Raw genomic sequence first — 25218 nt, forward strand, 5'->3', positions numbered from 1 at the left:
ATTGTAACGTAGGAAGATGTTTTGTATTGAAAAATTAGAACAACATTCATTAGCTGCATAAGTTTATAAGATGCGATTCATAAGCATGACACTTCCAACACTTCGTTCGTAATGCTAGAGAATTACAGCTCGAGCTAGTTCGAGAACGACAAGCGAGAATTGAAGACTACACTCGGTTAATTTTTCATTACTTCCATCTTCCTGTTTAGTCTGAACTTACTAAGCCTTTGACAGCGCCTCACAAGGCGTTGCTTTACCTCGAATCTACGACCTACTTCAATCACTTCATGACAAGCTCCAGTTTGTAACAAGTGACAAACTTATGGTGAACATATCTTATGAACTTATGCTAGCTGTTATAGAGTAAATTAGTTATATTAAAAAATACGATATGTATATTTAATTTTTTAAATTTTTTGTGTGTAAAAATCATCGAAAATATTATTGCTGTAGGTTATGAGAGCGTTATCGTTAGTTAAATATAGAGTTAATATAAAACAAAAAAAATAATAGTTTGTACGTCGCGACCGATTTTTAAACACGAGATAATTAATGTTGTTTACGTGGAATGTAATTTAGTATCGTTTAGTAAGACTGGCCGTAAATTTGAAGGTAGTTAAACAAGATTACCAAACGTTCTGGGTTTGCCATCACAGCGAAAAGTTAATAAGTGTGGGTTAATTAACAATTTAAGTAAGGCACCACAGGCAAAGGGCGTGTAAATTCGATCAACTCCTCATTAGTTATTATTAGGTGGGTTTAAGCATAATTGGAATTAAAACACTTTTTAAAGATAAATTAAGTATTTATTCCGCACGTTAAGTGGCACTTATTTTCTTGTATGTTTATTGTTTATTAAAAAAAAATAAAACAATGTTGTTTCGCGCTTAACCGTATAAAAGCGCGAGTATATAGTGTTTTTATATCAAAAAATATATATGTTTTAAAAGGGTTTTTAAAAAATCTTTTTAAATCTGGAATGTAACATTTGTATTTCATACCGATTCTCGTCTAACGTCTATAGGAACGTTATAAACGCCTTTATCAACAATAACAATCACAACTCGCGTTGATTAATTAATGATAACATTGTCTTTTGTCTGTCTGTTTTTGATGCGTATAAATTTCAAAGTACTTTCGTTGCTGTATCACAGGTATCGTTTTGATTCATTTTAACATCGTTATTAATTTATAGTTAATAATAATTTTAACTAATGACTTTAACAATGTTAAAACGTTCGAACTGGTAATACCGATGAGACAGGGTTGTAGATATTTACCGCAAGTAACAAAAAATGGAATGCCCGTTTTGTAATAATGTATAGAGAAAAATATATATATTTTCACAGAGAGACTTAGTGGATGGATTTTAAAGGTTTAGTCCCTCGTGGTGGCCTTAAGGCTCGTTAAATCTAGTGGCGTGTCCACCGGTGTTTCGCCTTCCATTGGTCCCTCGGAGTCGTCATCTTCGTCGTCTCCGTCGTCACCATCGAGTCCTCCCACGCCTCCGCGTTTACCATTACGAATGTAATATTCGTCATCATCTACGTCACTATCCGCGTCACTATGATTTCCCCTCGATGACGGGGAATCGCTTTTCTTCCCGACAGTCAAGTCCATGGGGCTTTCTTGTTCCGGAGGTTTAGGAAAACGCGTATCGATACTCGTCAAACCGACTGGAGCGGGGACAACTTCGGGCGCGGCCTTCATCAGAGGACTAACCACGGACAAGTACCTGGCCGAATAGGCCTGAGATAAGTGGTGGCTGTATGGATGGTGGTGATGGTTGAATTCGTGGTGAATCGGGAGGCTGGCGCCGGTGCCGTTGGTCGTTAAGGGGTGGAAGGCGTGACTTTGTAAGAGTTTCGATACGCCGTTGAGACTCTTGGAAGCGCCGTTTGTCGGCGAATGATGGTGGAAAAAGAACTTATTGTGGTGGTGTAACGGGGACACTGGGGAGAGGGGTAAGGGATGGAACACGATCGTGTCTTTACGGTCGTACGGTGGACTCGCGGAAGACTCGTAAGGCGAACCGCTACCGCCATTACGGTGATGGTGGTGCCCGCTTAACTTGGACGGAACGTCAAATAGGCTATAGGGTTTACCGGTAGGTCCAACTAGGGTGGGTGCCCCTATATCACTGGGGGATGACGCGCTTCCGGTTGGCGAGGCCGCGCTACTGCTGCTATCTTTACCGCCGTCGTAGTAATGCCGTTTACTGTCCTCGAGATGACGCGATGAACCATTAAGGTTTCCACGAAGACCCGAAAGTAAACCCGCACTGGGGTTATGTTCACCGAGCTTGTTGGTCATTTCGGCTTGGTCTTGGATGAGGCAGTGAATTTTGAACCAATTTGAACGGCGGCCGTAACGAGAACCTGTCCAGTAAGAAAAAAAATACAAAATTGATTTAAAAATAAGTACTTTCTTATTTATCTTTATTTACTTCTGGTATTCCATATTAACCCTATCCTTGGTCAATAACGGTACAAGTATTAACCGAAAAATCCCTCAAAAGTCTGGCGGAAAAACGGGATTATTTTCTTTAATCTAATTAATACTATTATAAATTTTAATTAGCCCGTCGCAGGGGAGGTAAATTCTTATTTAATTAAGATTTAAGACGGCGACGCGACAAAATAAAATAAAACAACCTATTGTTATATGAGAAATTTGTCCCTAATGAATTCGCATATGTCTTTATAGCGTACGGTTAACCGAAAATATATGTTAATTTTATTCAGTACCTCGCGACGACGGCGGTGTGGTGGTTTTGTTTAAAAGAAGGCAAGTATCTTCTCTCTCTCTCTCTCTCTCTCTCTCTCTCTCTCTCTCTCTCTCTCTCTCTCTCTCTCTCTCTCTCTCTCTCTCTCTCTCTCTCTCTCTAAAATTAGTGGTCTAATTTCACTCATTTTCTTTTCCCCTAATTACAACCGCAAAGAGGTGGTAAAAATTCGCCGTAATTAAAAATGAAATAAAAAAAAATGTAGAAAGTGGGAGGGTCCCAAATATATCATTAAATCGCGCCTTTAACGCCAAGGTACCCTTTCATTATAAAGCGGTACATTATATTTCTTCGCTTTCTACCGGTATAACCATGATAGAAACATTACCGGTATATTATAAACTTATAAATACAGAAAATATGGAATACAATAAAGGTCACTGTGGGGGCTCGATACACTAAACCGTGGCGTTTCTTTCTTTCACCTCGAGATCTTCAAATTCATTTTAATCAAAAAGAAAAGAAATAATAATAATTCAGAGAGGAGCGAAATTAAGAGAAATAGAACGATATCGTGCAAGGACGCAAAAATTTCTGCGAGTTCTGTGAATTTCGTGAGGCTATACGATACAGACAAATTTTCAGATAAGTGTACCAACTCGGGGTTCACAAAACTTTTGGGAACCGGACTTTCCTGAGTTTTCCAGGTTTTTTCCATGTATTTCTCTGAGTTTAAAAGGTTTTTTTCATATATTTCCCGGAGTTTCCCAGGTTTTTCTCATATATGGAGTAATAACAACGGGAGTGGTTTTTATGTAGCTGAAGCAACCCCTTCAAAACAAACTAACAAAAACCTCACAAATTTCACTGATTTTCCTGAATTTTACTAAAAATTCGAAATTTTCCTGAGTATTCCCTGACTTTTATGTCAACTCTTTACTTCCCTGAGTTTTCCAGGTTTGTACGAACCCTTCTGTTGAAATATCCCAATATTTGAATCTGCACCATAGCCCACTGAATTATCAGAGCCTATGACTAAAAAATGCCTTGCAAGTTATACAATTCGAAATAAATTTTAGTTTCTTTAACTTAATCTTAGAAGCAAAGTGTAAATGGGTTAATAGCCTTCTTTTATTTCATTTACAAACTTTAAAAACTTCGGTATGCGCTAAACTATAGTATAACACCAGTACACCATGCACCACCTTTGGCGTTTAGGCGCGAAATACTATAAAAACTTCTGAACTTTGAACTCGTTTCTTGATCCTTTCGGGTCAATTTCGTGTGTTAAAACATTATTTTTTTTTTATTTCTTCACGCGCATGCAGTAGAGTTTGTATAATCTAATAAACTTATTTCGCACCTTCGATAAATATATGGGATTCTTTCCGAGAACTTTATATAACACATTGGGGTTATTTTCCTTGTTGTGTTTTTTGAACTTTGACAACTAGCTCGTGATTTATACTTAGGAAATGTGGGCGGAATTTTGGTTCTAGTTGTATCGGTTCACTGGTTCGATGAATCAACAAAGTTGAATTTAAAACAAATGATCTTTGGCGAATTTCACGCGGTAAAATTCTTTAACCAAAAAACATGGGAATTTAAAAAGTTTATTAATAGATATGGGTGTATATATTCGCCTACATAATCCCTTTATAACTATATATGGGGCAGGGGAAAGCCTAAGGTCATTCTCATATTGACCTTTATATAAAATTATCCATATCTTATATATTAAAAAAAAGTAAAAAATAAAAAAACCTACGTATTTTGTAAAATTATAATTATTTTAACTTAAACCATAAGAATGTGGGTAGATTTATAATATGAAATTAAAATGGAGAAAACAGTACTGGAGCAGAAGTAGCCAACCAATCATAGCCGTTCTTTTAAGGTGAATTCTCCAGCGTTATTCACATCCGATACATTGAATCCCAGCACACACATACACACATATGGAAGAAATTAATCAGGATTAAACCAAGCAACCGGGCTAGCTCTGAAACATCTCAATTGATATATAAGATTCAATAAAGATGCGGTACACGGTTTTACTTTTTTATAGGAAGTGTATGTGCGCGAGTACGTCGCTCTATTTGAAGTCCCAATTTTGTCTGTAGTAAAACCCTTAATTAATGATTCAACTGATATTATTATCGCCAAAAAAGCTAATTCAAAAGACGCGTGTGTTGAAAACTTTTTCTGCCTTCAAGCTACATCGTGTATGGTCGAGTTAAACTCGTGAAAGCATATCAAGGTAAATTTATAGCGAAGTGAATTCTACTTGAATTAAAAGATATTACTAAACTAAAGGGATTAAAAATTGTATTTAGTCTAGGGTTATCCTGACTGCTGAATATAAGGGCGAAATGCTCGGGGATAGCTCGATACTAAAATCGGCGAATAGTCCTCGTTAGTCACGGAGCATTTCAAGGCGTGCTTAGGGTCAACTTTGAGGTTAATTGAGTCAAGCGTTTTTAAAGAGCCGACGCCTATAAAATCATTTCCCTTTGAAAAGCATCTTCTTTAATCCCTTTTAGTAAAATCATCAAGAAGTGATATCTAGTTTATTAGGGAGCAGGTATAAGATGCCTAACCCTAAGTATTCGCGCGCCATAGTCCCAGTCCCCCTGTCAAAATACAAGGGGGGACGTAAAAGGAGGCCGGGCTATTTCGCTGCCTCTCCTCAGTCGGAAAATATGACTGTAATTTTCGTCATTCGCGTCGTTGCGCTGACGTGAGTTTTCAAGAACCAATGAGATGCTGGTTGTAATTTCGAGGCGGGGATTAACTCCGGACCTACGTTTGGACTGGAGATAAAGCTGGGAATGTGCAGGCCAATTTATACCATCTCCCTAATAAACTAGATATCACTTCTTGGTAAAATCATACATACTCCAAAAAACGCGTACAGCCAACCGAATGAGTGATAAGTTAAAAACCTCCCATCTATATGTATATCTTTACGTTATTAACAAACTCGGACGTCTACGGCTTTTGGTCAGCCAAATCGTAATTAAATCAAACCTTTTGAGTAAATCCTTTATTGTTAAAGCCGTCAACTGGCTGGTAATAATTAAATCAAGTTTAGTATATAGATACTGACGACCCCATTTCGGTTTAAGTCACGTGTTGATTGGCGCCAAAGTTGTAATTACATTATATCGAAGCGCGTTTCTCTGAGATACGCTTTTCAATCCCTTTTCTATTTTTCACAATGGGATGAACGCGCTCGTTTTTGTCCATGATGAAAGAGTTCGAGTTCTTCTCAAATCTGACCTGACTTTAAGGTATTCATTCTTTATTCGCTGTTGTTTAGGCTTTTTTAAGCTGAATAGCATACAAGCAATCGCGAGAAGAAAGTAAAAACACTAGGCGAGAGATTCTTTATAATCTGATAAGATATGTTTTTTCCGCCAGACAAAAGAGGATTTTGTTGTAATTTTTAATTAAATTTGTATGTTTCTTCAATTTCCTATCTGTTTAGTATTTCGGATAAATATAAAACTCCTGATTTTTGCGATAGCGGGTGTTTTTAACATAAATGTAAGCAAAAACTTGTTTAATAATATAAATAAAATCAAACTTGAAATCCTCTATACGAGAAAGACATCATCACGAGATTCTTAACATATCCTTTCGACCCATTTACTTATGTTGAGTATGATAGGCTTATGATTTATGGATGGTAGATCGAGGGGGTAGACACTTGAGAACTCTGGTGTACAATATGCCTTCTGTCAAAGCTGAACTGTGAGTTCCTAAGGCTTGGAACTCAGTGCACTGTCAAAGCTGAACTCTTTTGAACTCAGGTGTACACAGAGATCCAGAGCGTCAACCCTTCGCTTATGATTTATGGTAAATTAGTACATAAGGTAATTGAACTCACCGCTTTTGGACATTCCAACCATGAGGCATTTTTTAAGCCTGCAACTTTTGCAAGAGGTTCTATTCTTTTTATTGATGACGCATTGTCCACTGTTCTTGCAATCGCCTAATGCCGTTAAATTATTGTATGTCCGGCCAAAGAAAGACTGCAAAGAAAAAAATTAAATCCTGTTAATGAAAATCGAAAAAGTTCAATAATCTGATATAGTTTATAAGATAAGCGTAGATTAAAATGGATGTTATCAAACATTGACGAAGAGTAAAACCACTCCGTTCGTTGCGTATTTGTATTAAGATTAACAGATAATTTCAAGTTTTAATCTACTTTAGCACGTGTTATATAAAGTTCCATTAACCCGAGTATGAAAAATACGTAATTTAATCAAAGCGGAATGTTTCATGAATCATCATAAATCAAGGAATTTATGGGGAACGCTGTTATTTAAACACGTGATCAAATTTGAATGCTTATTCTTCACTTCGGATTCGGCGTTACTTTGCAACGTGTTCAAAGAGTTAGAGACGTTACATTTTACGTTATTTTTGATGTCAAGTTTGAAAGGAACTGCTCCAGGATGGAGTTATATAATTCTTTTTAGCGCCTGCAAAGAAGTTTAGCCAAGAAGCTAAAAACCGGGAGCACGCTAGATTCCACGCGTATTATACCCGCGTAACGAAGAATAAGTTTGAATATTGAATAAACGCAGGCTCTCCTCGAACCGCACAAAAGATAGCACTAAATCTTGAACTGTACTAAACTAATCTGGTAATGTTACGTTTTGGTGAAGTGTATGTACTGTTACTGAAATCGGGTATACAGGATCACGTAAATTGAACATTTTCACTGGATCACAGTTGCATTTAATAAAACATTCGGGATAAATGGGTTCCGCTAAAATTCAGGTAGGCATACATATTTTAATTTATAGCTACTGGTTGAAAGGAAAAACCACTTTAAGGAAAAAAGAAGCGTGTTAAATGGCGCGAACAAATGAATTGCCGCAGGACGGCACTCGCGATTGAAATCATTCTTTTCTCTCTTACTAAAAAGCCTTCATTAGAATTTACGACGGAAGGTGGTTCGTTGAATATTATGGCATCAAGCGGGAATTTAAAGGTATTGTTATCGGGAACGGTAGCTAGCCATTTTATTAGAAAGGTATACTAACGTACATCAACCATTCAATAGACGCCTATAAACCAAATGCCGCCTCTGTTGGTCAAGTTTGGGTTTCTGAACTGCTATGGTGGAACGGTGTTTCTTCCTGAGATGTATAAATTATTAAACATGGCCAATCTAATGGCTTTTTTCGCGTAAAGGTGCGGTGAAACCATGACGTAGAATAAAACAGAGAGAATTATAGAAGGAGCAGTAGAAAGAAACTAAATTTCGGCGTTATTGTTGGGTAGCAACATAACTCTTATCAAGAGAAAATAGGAGAGAGCATAATACTTCTGAATCCATGTGATGCGCCTTATTTGAGGGGTTAGATTTCTACCCCTCAAGCGTCGCGACCCCCCTCCCAGGATAAACTCCTCACAGCTTTTAGAGGGAGAGAGAGAAATAGAAAATAGAGATCCCATGAGCAGCGCTACTCAATATCTAGCCTCTAGCCTCCTGATTGGCTACTTGAAGTTTAAGGAAGGGGGTAAAAACATGACGTGCCTCAACCCAGGTTGAACTGAAGGCAGGTACACTCTCTTCTACTTCCTCTTGCTCGTATGAAGAAAAAAATCTATGCTAATATGAAAGACCTAAGCCTTTTTACCATCCCTTGAAAACGTGGATCTTTTTATCGTTTTTATGGCTGCTCTATTCCATTCTCGTTTCTCCGAAGATGGAGCAATCTGAAGAGGTTTTTAGCGAGATCGGAATAAAGACATCACGGTAGTATTGGCACTTCTTATGACACCCCGTATGATTGTTATATCCTCAAAGTTATAGTAGCCTTTCTGGATAAGTTACGAACTTACGATTTAATACGTTATATACAACGTGCAGACGTCGAAAAAGCGGGAGGATTTTAAGAAAAGCTTTGTTGTTTGAGAAAATAAAAGGTAGTTTTATCGCTCTACCAAAAGAAGGAACAATGCTTTTTATTCTACTTATTATTCTTTTCGAGTGCAGACTCTCTGACTTTGAGCATCAGTTATCCAGTCTCCGCGGGAAAGTTTCCGAGTGCTTATATGTATTTTCTTTATTCGTGTTTTGTTGTTTGGAATAAGAAGAAATATTTCGGATATATAAATTTCAACGCCGTCATTTTTATGTACCTATTGAGTTATATTCGATATAAAGCTTAAATTGTTACGTGGAATTTATTTGTATTACGTTAATATCGATGTCTTAATTTATACAGGATGTTTTTGCAAAGTCTTTGACGGAAAATATTTTGTGACAACTTGCCGTCCGGGCCACTGTTTTCAAGTTATGACTGGAGTGTTTTATGCGTGTCTCTTAATTAAATTAAGATAATGCTAATTAAATTTAATAGGTTATAGGTAAATTATAACTTGAAAGCAGTGACCCGGACGGCAAAATATCATAGAAAATTTTCGATTCAAAATACTCAAAGAACTACACCTTAATATCAACCCAAAAGCCTTAGAGTAAGATCAAGAAGTGATATCTAGTTTACTAGGGAGAAGGTATAAGTTGCCTAAGTATTCGCGCGCCATAGTCCCAGTCCACCTTTCAAAATACAAGGGGGGACTTTTTAAAAGGAGGCCGGGTTATTTCGCCTCTCCTCAGTCGGAACATACGTAATTTTCGTCATTCGCGTCGCGCTGACGTGAGTTTTCAAGAGCCAATGAGAGGCTATTTGTAATTTAGAGGCAGGGATTAACTCCGGACCTACTATACGTTTGGACTGGAGATAAAGCTGGAAATTTGCAGGCCAATTTATACCTACTCCCTAATAAACTAGATACCACTTCTTGGTAAGATACAATGAACCAGTTAGTTACCAATTAAGATTTTTTAAAATTTAAATTCACAATATTCCTGAAATGCATGGTTATTAAAAATTGCAGATACATTTAAATTCAGGTTTCTAGTCCTACCACCTGACCCCGGGGACGGACGGGGGGAATTGTTTTTACAACGTTAAGGGGTCATAAAAATGGCTGGCGATGAGCCAGTTAGAGCCAAACCCTTAAACGTTAACACGGCACAGTCATAAAATAAGTATATACCAGGTCATAAATATCCTAAAGCGAACAAGTTCATGTTGGAATTCTTTTTTTTTTCTTTTAAAAAAGTAATAAAACAACACCCTTGCAAGTCGGCCTCAAAAAAATATATATCATGTACGTAATAAGCCACGCGCTTTTCCTGACCAATTAACTTTGAAACTCTTGTAAATATAGACGTAAGATTAGTTTTACCTGGTTGGTAGTATACTGAAGAAGAATTATGGATTCTCAGAGAAAAGGTTACGTGTACCAATAAAAAGGCGTAGACTCGAAAAAGAGACTAAATTTATGAATGCGACGACACATAGACTTCTAAGATAAATAAAGGTATACGCGGCCGGCAATTCTTATATGTATGGTCGAGATTCATACAGTTTTTTTCCTCTTCACGCTAACCCTAAAATGTTAAGCCTAACCTAGACCTAAGTCACTACTAATCTTTCTTATATACAATCGTATGCTCGAAAAGAAATGAGTTGATATAATTAAACCGTAAATTTTTTCGTTAAAATGACAAGTTACCCGTTGTTGAAAAAATAAGTTAAAATAGATTTATATCAAGAAGTAAATTAAATCCGAAATTATCAAATGTGTAGAAAAAAATAAGATATAGTGATATTTATAGAAATTGAACAAAAAAATAATTTTAAAATAGATTTATATTTCTATATATATACATTAAGAAGTAAATTTAATCCGAAATTATCAAAAGTTTGACTCGTAATTTTTTTTAAAAATATGCTATAGTGATATCAGGGATAGATTTAATTCTAGAAGTAGGAACGGAGAACAGAATAATCTGGGCGCGCGTCAAAGTCCCGGACCCCCTTCCACGGGACGGAGGGGTATGAAAGAAGAGGCGAGTCATAGCGACAGAGGTAAAAAGGAATTACGGACTTTAACTGAGCCAATAAGATCATTTAAACTTTTCGTTACGTGTTGGAGGGAAGGGCTTGATACTGGGCTCTGAGTCGGACTGAAGTAAATACTAACCGTAATCCATTCCTACTTCTAAAATTAAATCTATCCCTGGTGATATTTATTTATAGAATTTAATTTTTAATCTCAAACGATTAGAGGTATACAGAAGCCAAAAAACAAGTCCTCTATTAGTGAGATATATTAATAAAAAAAAAGATGCCTTAGGCTTTATGAAATCTGGCTCTAAAACAATTATATATTGACGTTCATCTATACATCTATCTATCCATCAAAAGTATCGTAATTAAAGAATTTAATTGTCATTTCAAAGTTTGACGCTCTGTAATTATAAACCTATTAATTTCAATCTAAAAAAATCAGCCATAGAAATTAAACTACATTTTTTTCTTTCCCTTTTCTTAATTATTAAGTTTCGCTATAACGAAACAAAAATATTATATTAAATCATTAAGTTTATTATTTTTCATCAAACTTATAATTGGAACATTTGGGTTAAATTTAGGGGATGAGGATCCAATCTGTTATAAAGGATTTGACTTGAACTTTCAGAGGATTTTTATATTAAACGTGGTTGGTTAATATCCATCTCTTAATTGCGAACTAGTATTTCGAAATAATGAAATATACTTGTTTTTTACTGGAAATAAATTAACCTTTATGACATCGAAATTAATTCTGATTTAATTGTATATCCGCCTATACAGGGTGTTTCAGATGAGTCTGCCATAAATTAAGGGGGATGTTCTTTGGGTGCACGATTTTGAGTTGAAAATGTAACTTCTATCTCCATTTTGCCGTCCGGGTCACTGTTTTCAAGTTAAGATTGGATTAGTATTTTACGGATGACACCGTTAAATTTAATTAATAAACTGATTAAGACAATGATTTCTAATTTAATTAATTGGTCATACCTAAAATACTCAAATAATAACACGAAAACAGTGTCCCTTAGGGCAAAATGGAGATAGAAGTTAGATTTTCGACTCAAAATCGTGCACCCAAAGAACATCCCCCTTAATTTATGGCAGACTCAACAGAAACACCCTGTACATAAAATATTAAGGAGTTGTAACTTTAAAAATAAAATACATTTGTTAACCATGTATTAATCATATCCTTCACACGACACAAATTCATTTTATCCCACACTAACATCGTAAAAATGAGCGCAAAACACGAGTGATAAAACATATTTTAAAGAAAATAAGTTTTCAACCTTCAGAGGTCATGATTTTTATAACGGAATAACGGTAAATCTCGCAAAAATATTTTTTTTTCATATATTTTTTTAAATTTGAAAAGAGGTCCCATCTCCGTCACTAAATAGGTGCGCCGCTTAAAACCATTTTATGAAATAAAAAAAAAATTTCTCGGTTCCCAAAAACAGTTTCTTGGTGGTTATTTCCTACCTAAAATGGATATGTAACATGTTAAACCAGTATCGAAAGTCTTTTATCAAAACCGTTGGAGCACCTAATGTTTAAATTCTTCTTTCAAAGGGAGAGTGAAATCATTGAAAAACATGTATTTATAAAAGTGTATGCACATCAGATTCCATTTACAGCGTATTTACGATTTTGAGTTGAATATGCTTTATGACATTTTTGGCCCCAACATTTACAAATGCTTTACGAGTGACCCCTTTAAAATTAAACAAGAAATTGAAAGATAAAGTTAATTTAATTAAAGGGTCACCCGTAAAGCACTCAAATCGTACTGTCTCTTGTCCCTTAGGGCAAAATGTCATTCAAAGTTTTCAATTAAAATAGCCCATAGTAGTTCCCAACTATACTTCGGTTCTACAATTATTTTTGGAAACCCCATTTTGCATCTACTTAAGGCCAAAGTAGTAATGTTAGCATTGTCCAAACTAACTGTATCTCTTCTGGTTACACCTGCATAGACTTATTCCACCTTTCCTTTGAACATAAAAATATCCCTAAATTGGCAAGTATATAAGTGAATAAAATAAAATCGAAATTTAAAATTCGATTTTAGATAACGGGATTACCGCCTGTCGAGAGAGAGAGAGAGAGATGACGCGAGAAAAAGCAAATGGAATATGAAATAAAACGTTTTTCTGACTATATGGCTTATCAGAGTTGAAGAATGCCTTCCCAAAGGTCATACGATAAGGTCAAATATATTAAAAATCATATATATTTATTCTTATACGCGCTATGATAAAACTTAAATACATAAGGGTCTTTGACAGTTCATTTAAACCAGATCAAAACAGTTGGGAAGAATTCTTCATTCAATCGGTTTAGTATTAAATCTCAACGGGATACCGAAGATACGTATTTTCAAAATACGTTTAAAAATATTTATATATAAGCTTATTATTTTTAGAATTTTTAATCTAATAAGAGTATTATTCGATGAATGTATATACATTACAACAATTCAATCTTAGGAAGAAAAAAAAGCACGTTTTCTATAAGAGATTATTTACACTTTTGTAAGGTTACTTCGTGGTAATGTTTATATTAATCTATTTACTTGAACTTAATTTGATTTAAAACCAGGTTTATTTTATAGTAAAACCAGACGTAATAAAATAAACAAATATTATTTTTTAAAACTCTCTATAAAACTTTCACGTTTATAAAAATTTAACCAAGGTAAGTAAAAAAAATTATATATATGTATAGATTATATATAAAAAACAAGTGTAGTGGTATATATAAAAAGGTATGAAGTGGTAATTCGGGTCTCACGATTTTAACCGCCCGGGACCGCTATTTCCTTTACAAATTTACGAAAATTACTCTGTCTGTATGTAACTTTAAAAAATCATCTATATGTAATCCTTAGAAAATACCTTAAAAACCGTGAAAAAAAAATAAGAAATCAAAGCAAAAAACAAACGGGTAGAAATACAATCAATAATAATAATATAATTTTTCAACAAAAAAAACCACCGCGAACTCATCTTCAATAGAAAACCAATTTGTCAATTTGTAACGTTTGTGTAAAAGCAATTTTTCTTAGGAAATCCTTAAAAAAAAGGAAACCATAAGAGTGTAAGAGTATAAAAGGGTCAAAACATTACCCGTTCTATATATTTTTAAGACTAATTTAACATTTGAATGATATAATTCGTGAAAAAAAAACTTAGGGTAAAATATTTCAAATGAACCCATAGAAAAAGAAACGAGTTTAAAATCGTAACCTGAAAAATTTAGTTTTTCTAAAGGGATTGTTAAGAATGCAATAAAATTGCAAATTTACGATTTTTTGTAACTGAGTTTGACATATAACGTTTAGCATTCACATTCACTTTATTTATCAACTGTCAATTTTTTAAAGAAGAAAAAAAGTTAAATGGAAAATTACGCGGCGTTAATTGTTATTGAGTGAAAATGTTTCGTTTTCCAAAGATTTTCACCCAAAAAACTCGTAAATCATAAAAGTTAAATACCATTTACAATTCAAAAACTAAACATTTCTCTTATTTTACCCCGAAACAATATTTCTTTTTAGGTAAAGTCACGTATAGCTTAATACCGTAGCCAATAGTACGTGATCGAGATAAATACGGTTGAACTCTGACCTCTTTTCCTTTTCAATTTCATCTTCTTTTTTAAAAGCCCCCATTTACAGTTTCCGACAATCGTTCAAATTCCGTAAGAGGTTCAAAGACAAATGGGGGTCTGTTTTTAAACATATTTTTCATTATTTTAACACATTCAGTTAGTATGTTAGTAGTATGAAAATGTGGGTTCCACACCTAGTATAGTAGTATGAAAATGTGGCTTCAGCGCCTATAGTAGTATGAAAATGTGGCTTCATCGCCTAGTATAGTAGTATGAAAATGTGGCTTCAGCGCCTAGTATGGTAGTATGAAAATGTGGCTTCAACACTTAGTATAGTAGTATGAAAATGTGGCTTCAACACTTAGTATAGTAGTATGAAAATGTGGCTTCAACACTTAGTATAGTAGTATGAAAATGTGGCTTCAACACTTAGTATAGTAGTATGAAAATGTGGCTTCAACACTTAGTATAGTAGTATGAAAATGTGGCTTCAGCACCTAATATAGTAGTATGAAAATGTGGGTTCAGCACCTAATATAGTAGTATGAAAATGTGGGTTCGGCACCTAATATAGTAGTATGAAAATGTGGGTTCGGCACCTAATGTAGTAGTATGAAAATGTGGGTTCGGCACCTAATATAGTAGTATGAAAATGTGGGTTCTACACCTAATATAGTAGTATGAAAATGTGGGTTCTACACCTAATATAGTAGTATGAAAATGTGGGTTCTACACCTAATATAATAGTATGAAAATGTGGGTCCCACACCTAATATAGTAGTATAAAAATGTGGCTTCAACACCTTATATAGTAGTATGAAAATGTGGTTTCAACACCTAATATAGTAGTATGAAAATGTGGTTTCAACACCTAATATAGTAGAATTAAAATGTGGTTTCAACACCTAATATAGCAGAATTAAAATGTGTCTTCAACACTTAGTATAGTAGTATAAAAATGTTGGTTCCACACCTAAAAATGTGGTCCCACACTTAGTATAATAGTATTAAAATGTGGGTTCCACACCCAGTATAGTACTATAGTTTTTAGAGATATTTTATAATTTATCTACTCTATCGGATAAATATTCACTAAGTTAAAAGAGAACCAAAAACAACTTTCATTTGTTTTGAGGTTGTGTCCCACTTGGTGGGTACCTTTTTCTAGCTTTCACCTTTATAGAAGAAACATGGCTTCACCTTCTTTCAAATAAAAAAAGAGGATGTTCTGAAGCAAAAGTCACTGATTCGTGACGAAGCGAAAGTGACATTCACGCTCCAATTGCCTTTAAAGACATTTTAAAAAGAAAACATTCTGGTTTTTTCATTTATATCTTTTTTTTTGTAATATCTGATGTCCAGGGTCTTAGAGATCAGGGTGCTCTTCACGGAGAATTTTGTCGTTCGTTAACGATAGGTATTCAAGAAGATACCAAGATCTAGGGGTTTTTAGGGGGAACGAAATCTAGGTTATAAAAAAATTCTTTCCAAGAGATGATATATCCGAAACGAGTTTAATGCTTACACAATATCGTGATCAATTAGCGATATAGCTCGGTTGGTCGCCGCTCGGTCGCGCTACCATTATTTTGATAAAGAAAAAAAAAGAATCATGGGAAGGTTACCTACACCAAGTTATAAACCTGACCAGTGAATATTGTTTAGTTTTATATTTTAAATTGCATTAATTAAGAAACTCCTACAATTCATTCATAAAGGTATAATTTTATGGAACCGAATTCCTTCGTGAAAACGAGAACATATATAATTATTACTTGGGTGATCTACACGTTTAAAGAGAGCATCCGGAGATATATCCAAGGGTCAAAGGTCAGGCAGGTGCTTCCTAAATTATATACACGAAGTCCCGCGTAAACTTTGCCAAGTCGTGTTGAAATTTTTGGGCGAAGAGGGGGCGAGATAGCAAAGGTGACACGAATACCGCCCAGCAAAGTGAAATTTTTACGAGGCCAAAAAAATGTTTTAAGCTCTAGATGAACCTTTTAAGTTGTTTGAAAAACTAACGTTTAATTTTAACGTCATAACAGATCCTTAAAGGGTAAGTCTAGTAGAAGATATAGTTGCTAAACTAAAAACGAAAGTTTTCTTCGAGAGAAGTGTACCTACTACAAAGCGGGGTAATTATAACATGACTCTTCCCAACATCATATTAACATTTGGAATGCCCAAGGTTACTAAACGGAATCACATACGCAATAAATAGTTCCCTCCACACCATTAGTCCTTAACTATTTACCAAAGCGCATGTGCTTGTGGATTTTTGTCCCTCGTCAAGACAATCAAGGTTTGTGAGGATTTAGTACCAAACAGTTACACGCTGCGACACCCATCTGAAGTTTGATGAGCAGAACAGCAAACAAAAAGGGCTCACTCGCCTGGGAAGAATCATGTAACGTAACTAAAGTATTAAGAGGACATAGAGTGCATGGCATCCTTCTTCTGGTGTAACTAACCCTTTATGTATAAATACAGTCATGAAAGATGGTACCCGCCATCATCCGGATTATTGTTTTTATTTTATTTTTCATTTTCTTTATCCCTAATTTTATTTCATGCTCGTAAAAATATTGCGAGGGCGGATGATGACTAGATGTATGAAGAAGGACGGGTGGCCCTATAAACTAACCAAACTCGGTCGGAAAGATTTAAAAGAGAGGGCTTTTCCTTCTGCAGAATTACAATCATCCCTCAAGAGAACATACCAAAAAAGTTAAAAAGCGGACATCACAAACGCACGCACCCTATGGTTTCCGAGAATATCCTACTGTACCTTCTGTCAGCGAGGCATCGTAGCCCTTAAACGTATTTAAAATAAAAGGGAAAATCCTTATGAAGATTTGACCTTAATTTGACCTTTAGGATGTCAATCTAACGCTATAAGAAGAATTTACTACCATAGACTCATAGCGCGTGCCTATGATGGTTTTCGTGTATTTGCTTGTATCCTATAATTTTGCTCGTTATATTTAATTTCTTTTTATTTCGTCTTTTTATAACTTTCCTGGATCAAGTTTGATTTTCGTAGAAATGGAATTTGATTATTTGACAGGCTCTGTTTAGTTTTTTTAGGGGGAATAAGTAGGCGTGAAAAAGTTGAAACGTTAAACGTTTTTCTAAGGAGTATAATTTGATCAATGGTTTTCTCAGTTGATTTGTCATTTAAATTTGATGAATCTGCGGATGTGTTTAGTTCGATTCCGGATTGGGAATTTTTGGTTATTGAAAGATTTGATAGTTTCGTACATAAGGTAGAGACACGTGGAGTCAAATTAGGGGCCATTCATGTGCGTATTTCTTTTGGCATTTGGAATTTTCTGCGTGATGATTACGTGAACCCTAGGGTTTCTAGATTGCGGATGTAATAATTGAAATAATCAAGTCAACAAACAATTTATTGTGAATCAACGTTAAAGATAAAATGGTTGACCTTAGGTCCCTTTTCTATGCAATTTCACTATGTTCATCAACATTTACAAGTAAGGCTAAACTTTACTTTAGCTCGCGCATTTTAAATACAGTTTTTTCAATAAATTTCTTTTCTGGGAGGTTAATTATATGATAATTAATTAAATTTAAGGTGCGGAAACTAACTTACATCAATATTTTCCATGTTTTTTGTAATTTATTCCCTCTTATTCCCTTATCCATGAGCGGCTAAATGTGCGCCTGTTTTTGTTATTATCAAGTTTTATCAACTGAATAAATTTCCCCTTTTCCAAAATTTTACTTAATAGAATATGTTTTTACCCCTAATTATTGTTACCTTTCCAAATTATGGCTAATTAGCTTGTTTATTGCCACCTCTTCCAAAAAATTATTATTTTTAGTTTCTTTCTACCATAAAAAGAGGCGCACTTTTAGCCATTCGTGTTTTTGTTATTGTCAAGGCTTATCAACTGCATAAATATCCCCTTTTCCAAAATATTACTAAATTTTGTATGCTTTTTTACCATAAAAAAATATTGGTCCTTTTCCAAATCATTAGACCCAACGATAACTTTTTTTTTAAAATGGCTGGGTAACTTTATAATCCGCTTAACACTAACACAGAAATCCTTCCGATAAACTGTTGATATGGATGATGAAAGCCATGAAAACATTGATTAATATAGTTTCCGCACCTCAAATGTATTTAATTATCATATGATTAACCTCCAAGAAATGATATTTGTTGAAAAAACTGTATTTAAAATGCGCGAGCTAAAGTAAAGTTTTTCCACAAGTAATAGCAGACGATAATTGGTTACCGAGTTAAGTTTAACTTTAAACTAAATTCTGCCTCAACAGTTATAGTAATTTCTTTAAAATTCAATTCTTACTTTTAATATATTGAATTTTATTAAAACAAAAAACCCATCCATTATTTATTCAACTCTTTTTTCAATTAAGAAAGAGGCAATCCTTTCCGATTTAAGTCTTAGCTCATATCTTAGTGATTTCCGGAAGCCAATCATGACAGCTTTTGGAATAACCAGCTGGGAGCGATGAAAAATGGTTTGTGGGTGCCATTTTGGCATTGTTTGTTGATTAAAAGTTTAGACAAGCGAGATTCGACAGAAGAGAGCTTCATTCTACAGTGGGATGATGAGACAGAGACGACCCACGAAATTTTAAAAAACAAGACCCCCGCTCGCTTTCTCGAATTTGGCAAAGCCATAGGTCATCGGGGTCAACCGAATCACAAATCTCAAAAATTATAGGCTATAGCCCAAGGCGAAAAAAAAAATAACGGGATGTTGATTTCTTCTATATTCAACCTACTTTTAAACGGATGATAGTTTTTGAGGGGGAAATTGAATGTGTATAAGATTAAGAAATACCTTCAACATAAGGGTGCAATTACTTTAAACCCTCTTGTATTAAAATTTATGTTAAAAAATTGCCCCGAAGAAGTATTATTATAATAAACTTTCACCTGTCTTGAAATAACAACGCAAATTGTAAATAAAAACGATATAGTGTATAAGGTCTCATTTCCTTAAGAAAAAGTAAAGAATTTTGGAGCGAGATATTTAACACCCTCAAAAATAAAGAAAGAAAAAAAGTGAGGAAAAGTAGCTTAAAGATCATAATGTTTTATTCTTTAAATTCATATCCGTTGGTCTCAACACCATCATCCACCATCGCATCGCGCCTTTTTGAGGTGCATAAGATGATATGGAAAAAGAAAAAGTGTTGACCTCATTTCTAGCTAGCATCTTTCGTAAAATTTACGCTCGGAAAACATCAGCGGGGGTGAAAAAAGCGGCAAAAGTCAGATGAATAAAAATATTCATTTAAAATAAAAAAATAAAAATAATTTAAAGAAATGCTGCACGAGGGGCAAAACTCGTTCTAACTATTTTGGATTGAAGTAGAAAATTGGCCATGCGCGTAACAGTAATTAAGTGGATGAAGAATTTTGTACCAAACAATTTTCCAAGAAGGGTTAAAGTTTGACCCAGGCTTCGTAATATTTAATTTGTTATCCATTATCGAATGTCAATTTCAAATGAACCTGCAACAACCGGTAGTTCACCATGCACCAAGGCTTAGAAAAAAAGTTAGTAAGGAAGAGTTAGAGAAAATTGGTAGCAAACGTGCATGAACGAATCCTTTACTAGGTCAATCACTAGATGGAGAAAGTGACGTATAAATTTATTAGGAAGGGCTTTGTCTGTTTGTCTATTAGTAACGCATTAAGTTCATAAGATATATTCAATTGACGTAGGTGAAACGTTATAGATTCTCGTAAAGCGTCACCAGGTGAGGCGTAGTCAAAGGCTAAATACAGAGTAAAAAGGAAGATGAGCATAATTAATTTTAAATATGTTACAAAACCTAACCTAGCCTGTGTTCGATGGAGAAGCTAAAAAAAGGATTGAAATTGGAGTATGGATACCTATTAATAACGGAAAGCAACGATTTTATTTTTAACAATACCATTTTACGGAATTAATTCGATTCAAATCGTATTCAAAAATTTCTAAATTAAAAAAGAAATTTGAATATTTTTTTGTCAGACTCTTTGAAATCGCCGAGTTTAAAAATAAATATGATGGATTGAGGATTATATTATAAGGTACATTTTAAATGCTCTTTAGTCAAATACAAAGAGAGTGAAGTTCCCAGAATCGTCCGTTTTTGCGGCTCTTTCGAAGAGATCATATATTTTATTCATTTGATTTCTTTGAGAATAATCAATTTTAAGAAACTTTTATTTAATTTTTTTAAAACAATTTTTTCCCATGACTATGGTCTATGATGTATAAACATTAATAATATTTTGGCATTTACCAATAATATAAAGAAGAATTTTTAAACGTCGAAACTTAAGATTATGATTGAATGTGAGCTTACAAATGTATTGTACATTTTTTGGGGTAAAATTTAAGGAATTAAATATCTGAATATGTTTTATTTTTTTTTTTAAATTAATAAAAAAGATTGATCATTTAAGGAATTGAATATTTGAAATTTTTCTTTAAACTTAATAAAAAAGAAAACTGGTCCCGACTACTATACTATTCGGTCTAGAATGATAATTTTTAAAATCCTACTTAAATGGAAAAAATTCATATTTTAAAAACTAAAAAGAAAATTTTCAAAGAAATAGTTTTTAAAATCGTGCTTGGTTAAATATGTCATAACGAATTATGGATGATTTTTCATGACGTCACGGGAAATTATCAATTTTTTAAATTAAATGCCTATCCCAATATTCTGTTAACCTCTTTTGAATTCTAATAAGAAGTCTATATTATATAGAGTTTATTAAAAGGTATCAACCACACCTTAAAAAACTATTACTAGGAAAATAATTGCTATAGGTATTAAAAGTAATTCCCAGTAAGCGTTTTCACGATACATTTAAGCCTACCAAGAAATGATAAAATGTTGCATATCCGACTGCAAAAACAGTTCAAATTTGTTATATTATATAATTTAAACAGGTACTTATAGTTCTAAGAAATATATGACTTGACCGGTAATTAGTTTTATCTGTTATTAAAATTAAAGTAAATATTTTAGATTTAATATAATAAAAGATAATCCACGTCTGGGTAATTTTTTGTAAACTTAAAATGTGTCAGTATATTTCACAAATTTATTTCTATGAAGTATGAACTTGCAATATTGATAGAAACACATTTAATTAATTTTAATTATTTCTAAACCAACCACGAAAAGGGTAATTTACCAATAAAAAGTATCTATTGATTAATTGAAATAAATAAATTTAATTTAGGTTATTAAATATTAAACTTTAACTACACGTTCTTTCCCTGTACGCTCCCGGTGTTTAAGGAAAAGCTACAGCTATAAAAAAAACTCTTTATTGCAAAAACAAAAATGTCAACAGATCATATTGAATCGTAACGACAATATTAATGAGTGTACTTGTACATTTCCGTGTAAGATAGAGTGAGACGTGTTGTGACTGTTGTCCTTAAAAACACTGTAACACCAATAAACTGCGCAACTTATGCTAATTTCAAACTTAACGGTGCGAACGAAGGAAGTTAAAACAGAAAAAAAGAAAATATCATTTCCGTTTATTTAGCAATGCGGTCTTCTTCTTCAGTTTTTAAACGACCCGATTAGATATCATTTACAAAATGTCGCAATTTTCTTAGACGCAAAATACCTTCATTTTGAAATGGAATGCTGATTTTTTATTTCACTTTTTCCTAACTAACTAGTTCACGGTAAGGATAAACCCACACGTGACTTGGGGTCTAGGAATGATCAAGTTAAGAATTGTGTTATACAGGGTGTCACTGAAAAGTCTGGGGGAATAAATTAAGGGGGATGTTCATTGGGTGCACGATGTAGCTACTATCGCCATTTTGCCACAAGGGATACTGTTTTAGAGTTATGATTTGACTCGGTGTTTTAGGGATAACCCCTTATATTTAACCTGGGATAGATTTAATTTTAGAAGTAGGAATGGAGAACAGAGTAATCTGGACGCGCGTTAAAGTCCCGGACCCCTTTCACGGGACGGAGGGGTATGAAAGAAGAGGCGGGTCATAGCGACAGAGATAAAAAGGAATTACGTACTTTTCGCCGTACCCGTCAGCAACGTCATCAAAACGTAGTTTAAGTGAGCCAATAAGATAATTTAAACCCTTCGTTACGTGTTGGAGGGAGGGGTTCGATACTGGGCTATGAGTCGGACTGAAGTAAATACTAACCGTTCTCCATTCCTACTTCGAAAATTAAATCTATCCCTGATTTAACTCAGAAATCATTGCCTTCCAGTTTCTTAATTAAATAGTAAAGGTATTTAATTTTGCGCCTTTGATATCTCAATTTCACCGTCTCTTTTAGAAAAATTAAGACTTAACAAGATTTCATGGTTGGTTAAGAAAAAAAAAACTGAGAAAATAGTGAAAGTTATTTCGACCGTAATAGTGTTTCTTTTTATTTTTTGGCAAAAGTTTTCACAGTAACTGTGACGTAAAAATTCGTATCATAAAATTGGAATCGGCCTTGAAAATATTTTCCTTTCAGTGGGTTTCTTGGAAATATTTACGTCGTTTTTAGAATTTGGTAGTTACGAGATGAATATAAAATAGAAAGGGTTTTAGATTCATATTGTACTAAGAAAAGCGGTATAAGAATGTATATAACCAGGAAGTGTGTGGCGCTCCACTGGTTATGAAGGGAAGCACACCCTCCTGTATCATTACATCATCATACATACCTAGTCCAAGGCCTAACTTAACCAAGGCTTAAGAAATAAATAAAATTTAAATTCAAAACAATCAGAATGTATCGCGGTTTTTCAAGCATAAATCGAGTATCGCAGAACGGAACAAAGTTTACTTTCACCGGACTAGCAATGAGAGAAAAAATATTTAGAATAAAATTTAAATTTTAAACCAAATTTTTTATTCTTAAGGTGATACGCCCATACGTTTTTCCTTCAACTAGAATTCTTTCGTTTGTGTAAAAGAATAATGGGCTATTTTATCATGGATATTAGGTCTAATTGAGAGTTTTCCACTTGGGGGTTTTTATCTTTATACCGGTACTTTTGCGGATACGGTGAGATATAAGAAAAAAAAAACCCCAAGACCGGATATAATGTACCTATATTTCTTTTTAATTTTTTTTGATTTTTTATTTCGTAAAGATTTGAATTGAATTGAAGTCATAATTATAGTATTTGAAAGAGATATCTCTGTTTTCAAGGGGAATTGTTTGTAACTTTTTTGATTCATGTATAAAATAATCTCTTTAATCTTTGTTTGATCTAGTTTGCCTTAGCGTTTTTTTTTTCTTTTTTGCGAATCAGTCAGTGTGGGAATTTTGCCAAAAAACTTTGTTTTTCATATAAAATCCAGCTGCTGGATTGTAAAAGTTCTTTCTTTATATATTGTTTAAATTTGATACTTTTAATAAAACAAGGACCCGGTTTTTCCGTAACATTTGTGTCAAGTATTTGTTTGTTAAACTTATAATTGTGGAAAAATCCGGCCACCACCACCAGCACATACATGTTGGAAAAATTTCTTTACTCAAAATGCATTGTGAAATAATGAATGTATGAAATTGAAACTATGTATCCATCTACAAAATTGAACAAGATACACAAAACCTTTCTTATTATTAATCCTCTTTGTGAAGCGGATGACCTTTTAGGCTGTCTAGGGTGCTAGCCAATCACAGTCCCCACACAGCACTACGTCAGAACAATTTCACAGATAAGCCTAACACGCAGGCTCCTGTAGAGATATGTTATATAAGTTTGTCACTGGTTACAAACTGGAGCTTGTCATGGAGTGAGTGAGGTAGGTCATAGATTCGAGGTAAAGCGACGCCTGGTGACTGGGCGCTGTCAAAGGCTTAGTACAGACTAAATAGGAAATCAGAGTGTAGTCAATTCTCGGTTCCGTCGTTCTCGAACTAGCTCGAGCTGTAAGTCTCTAGCATTACGAAGTATAACCATATCTTATGAACTCAATCGTTTATTTTACCTTTAATATCTTAACTAAATTTAAACATGGAAATGTGCTGTTATGTTATGAGCGGGTTCTCTGGAACAACATATCTATTGATGTACTAGGCCTAAATTCGCAGAAATATAAACTCGTAAAATTTTGAACAATACGTATGTCTCTGTTGCTTCATTCCTCTCTATATACTTATATGAAAAAAAAATATATATATAAACCTTTTAAAAACGATTTTAAATTTGAAAATGAAAGAAAATGTATAAATCGTGAGATCACAATTTGCGAATGGGAAACTTTCCAATTCATTAGGTCCGGATGGGAGAGAAAGAGAGAAGAAGAAAAAGTGTATAGACGAAACGTGTCTTATATGATGAGGCTACAATAATCCAGTTTTCTACGAAAAGACATCAGATATGTATATCAAAGACGCGGGCTTGTTCAAAGTTGTTCCAAAAAATCCCGGCCCCTTTTAGTAATACTCTTTCCTAACGTGGGTGTCCAGCACGCGGTGCGGTTTCGTCAATTTAAAAATAAAAAACACGGAACTTAATCATTCATTTATAAAGCATTTATACGTCGTACGTGTCTTGTAATTTTAACGTCATTTAAAAATAAAAATTATAATAATTTTTTGGAAAATTTTGGGAACGAAAATTAACTTAACGATACGGTTTGCTATAGTTTAATGAATGACGCGAATTAAGTTTCTATATCATAGCTATTAGTGTTTTGATTACTAAATATTAGTGTAATTATTAATCGAGATTCATTTGTGGGCGATATTTAAGTCATTAAATATAAATTAAATTAAACAATTTAAAGAGAGGATGAAGGAGAAATAAGTACATTTAATTATGGCGTTAGTTTATTTGGTACGATTGAAACAGACGACACTAGTATAGCGTCTTTCTTAACTCAACGTCACTTTAATAGGATTTGTTCGATAAGTATAACGACACTT

The 25218-nt window shown here is 34.0% G+C and overlaps 1 protein-coding gene across 2 annotated transcripts in view; it reads right to left on the bottom strand.

Moving 5' to 3' along the window:
* Positions 1-427: 427 nt before the first annotated feature.
* Positions 428-25218, bottom strand: part of LOC149602673 (uncharacterized) — a 66373-nt gene continuing 41582 nt past the window's right edge. For both annotated transcript variants that reach the window (XM_089860858.1, XM_089860857.1), the window contains exons 3-4: positions 6618-6762; positions 428-2378 (exon numbers count right to left, since the gene is read on the bottom strand). In XM_089860858.1, the coding sequence (XP_089716984.1) occupies positions 1378-2378; positions 6618-6762 (1146 nt within the window). In that variant the 3' untranslated portion in view covers positions 428-1377. The remainder of the gene's footprint in view (positions 2379-6617; positions 6763-25218) is intronic.

The sequence above is a fragment of the Phalangium opilio genome, unplaced genomic scaffold (genome assembly GCF_054372755.1).
Source record: "Phalangium opilio isolate 3A_F unplaced genomic scaffold, DU_Popi_V2 ptg000354l_1, whole genome shotgun sequence".
Classification (NCBI taxonomy): domain Eukaryota; kingdom Metazoa; phylum Arthropoda; class Arachnida; order Opiliones; family Phalangiidae; genus Phalangium; species Phalangium opilio.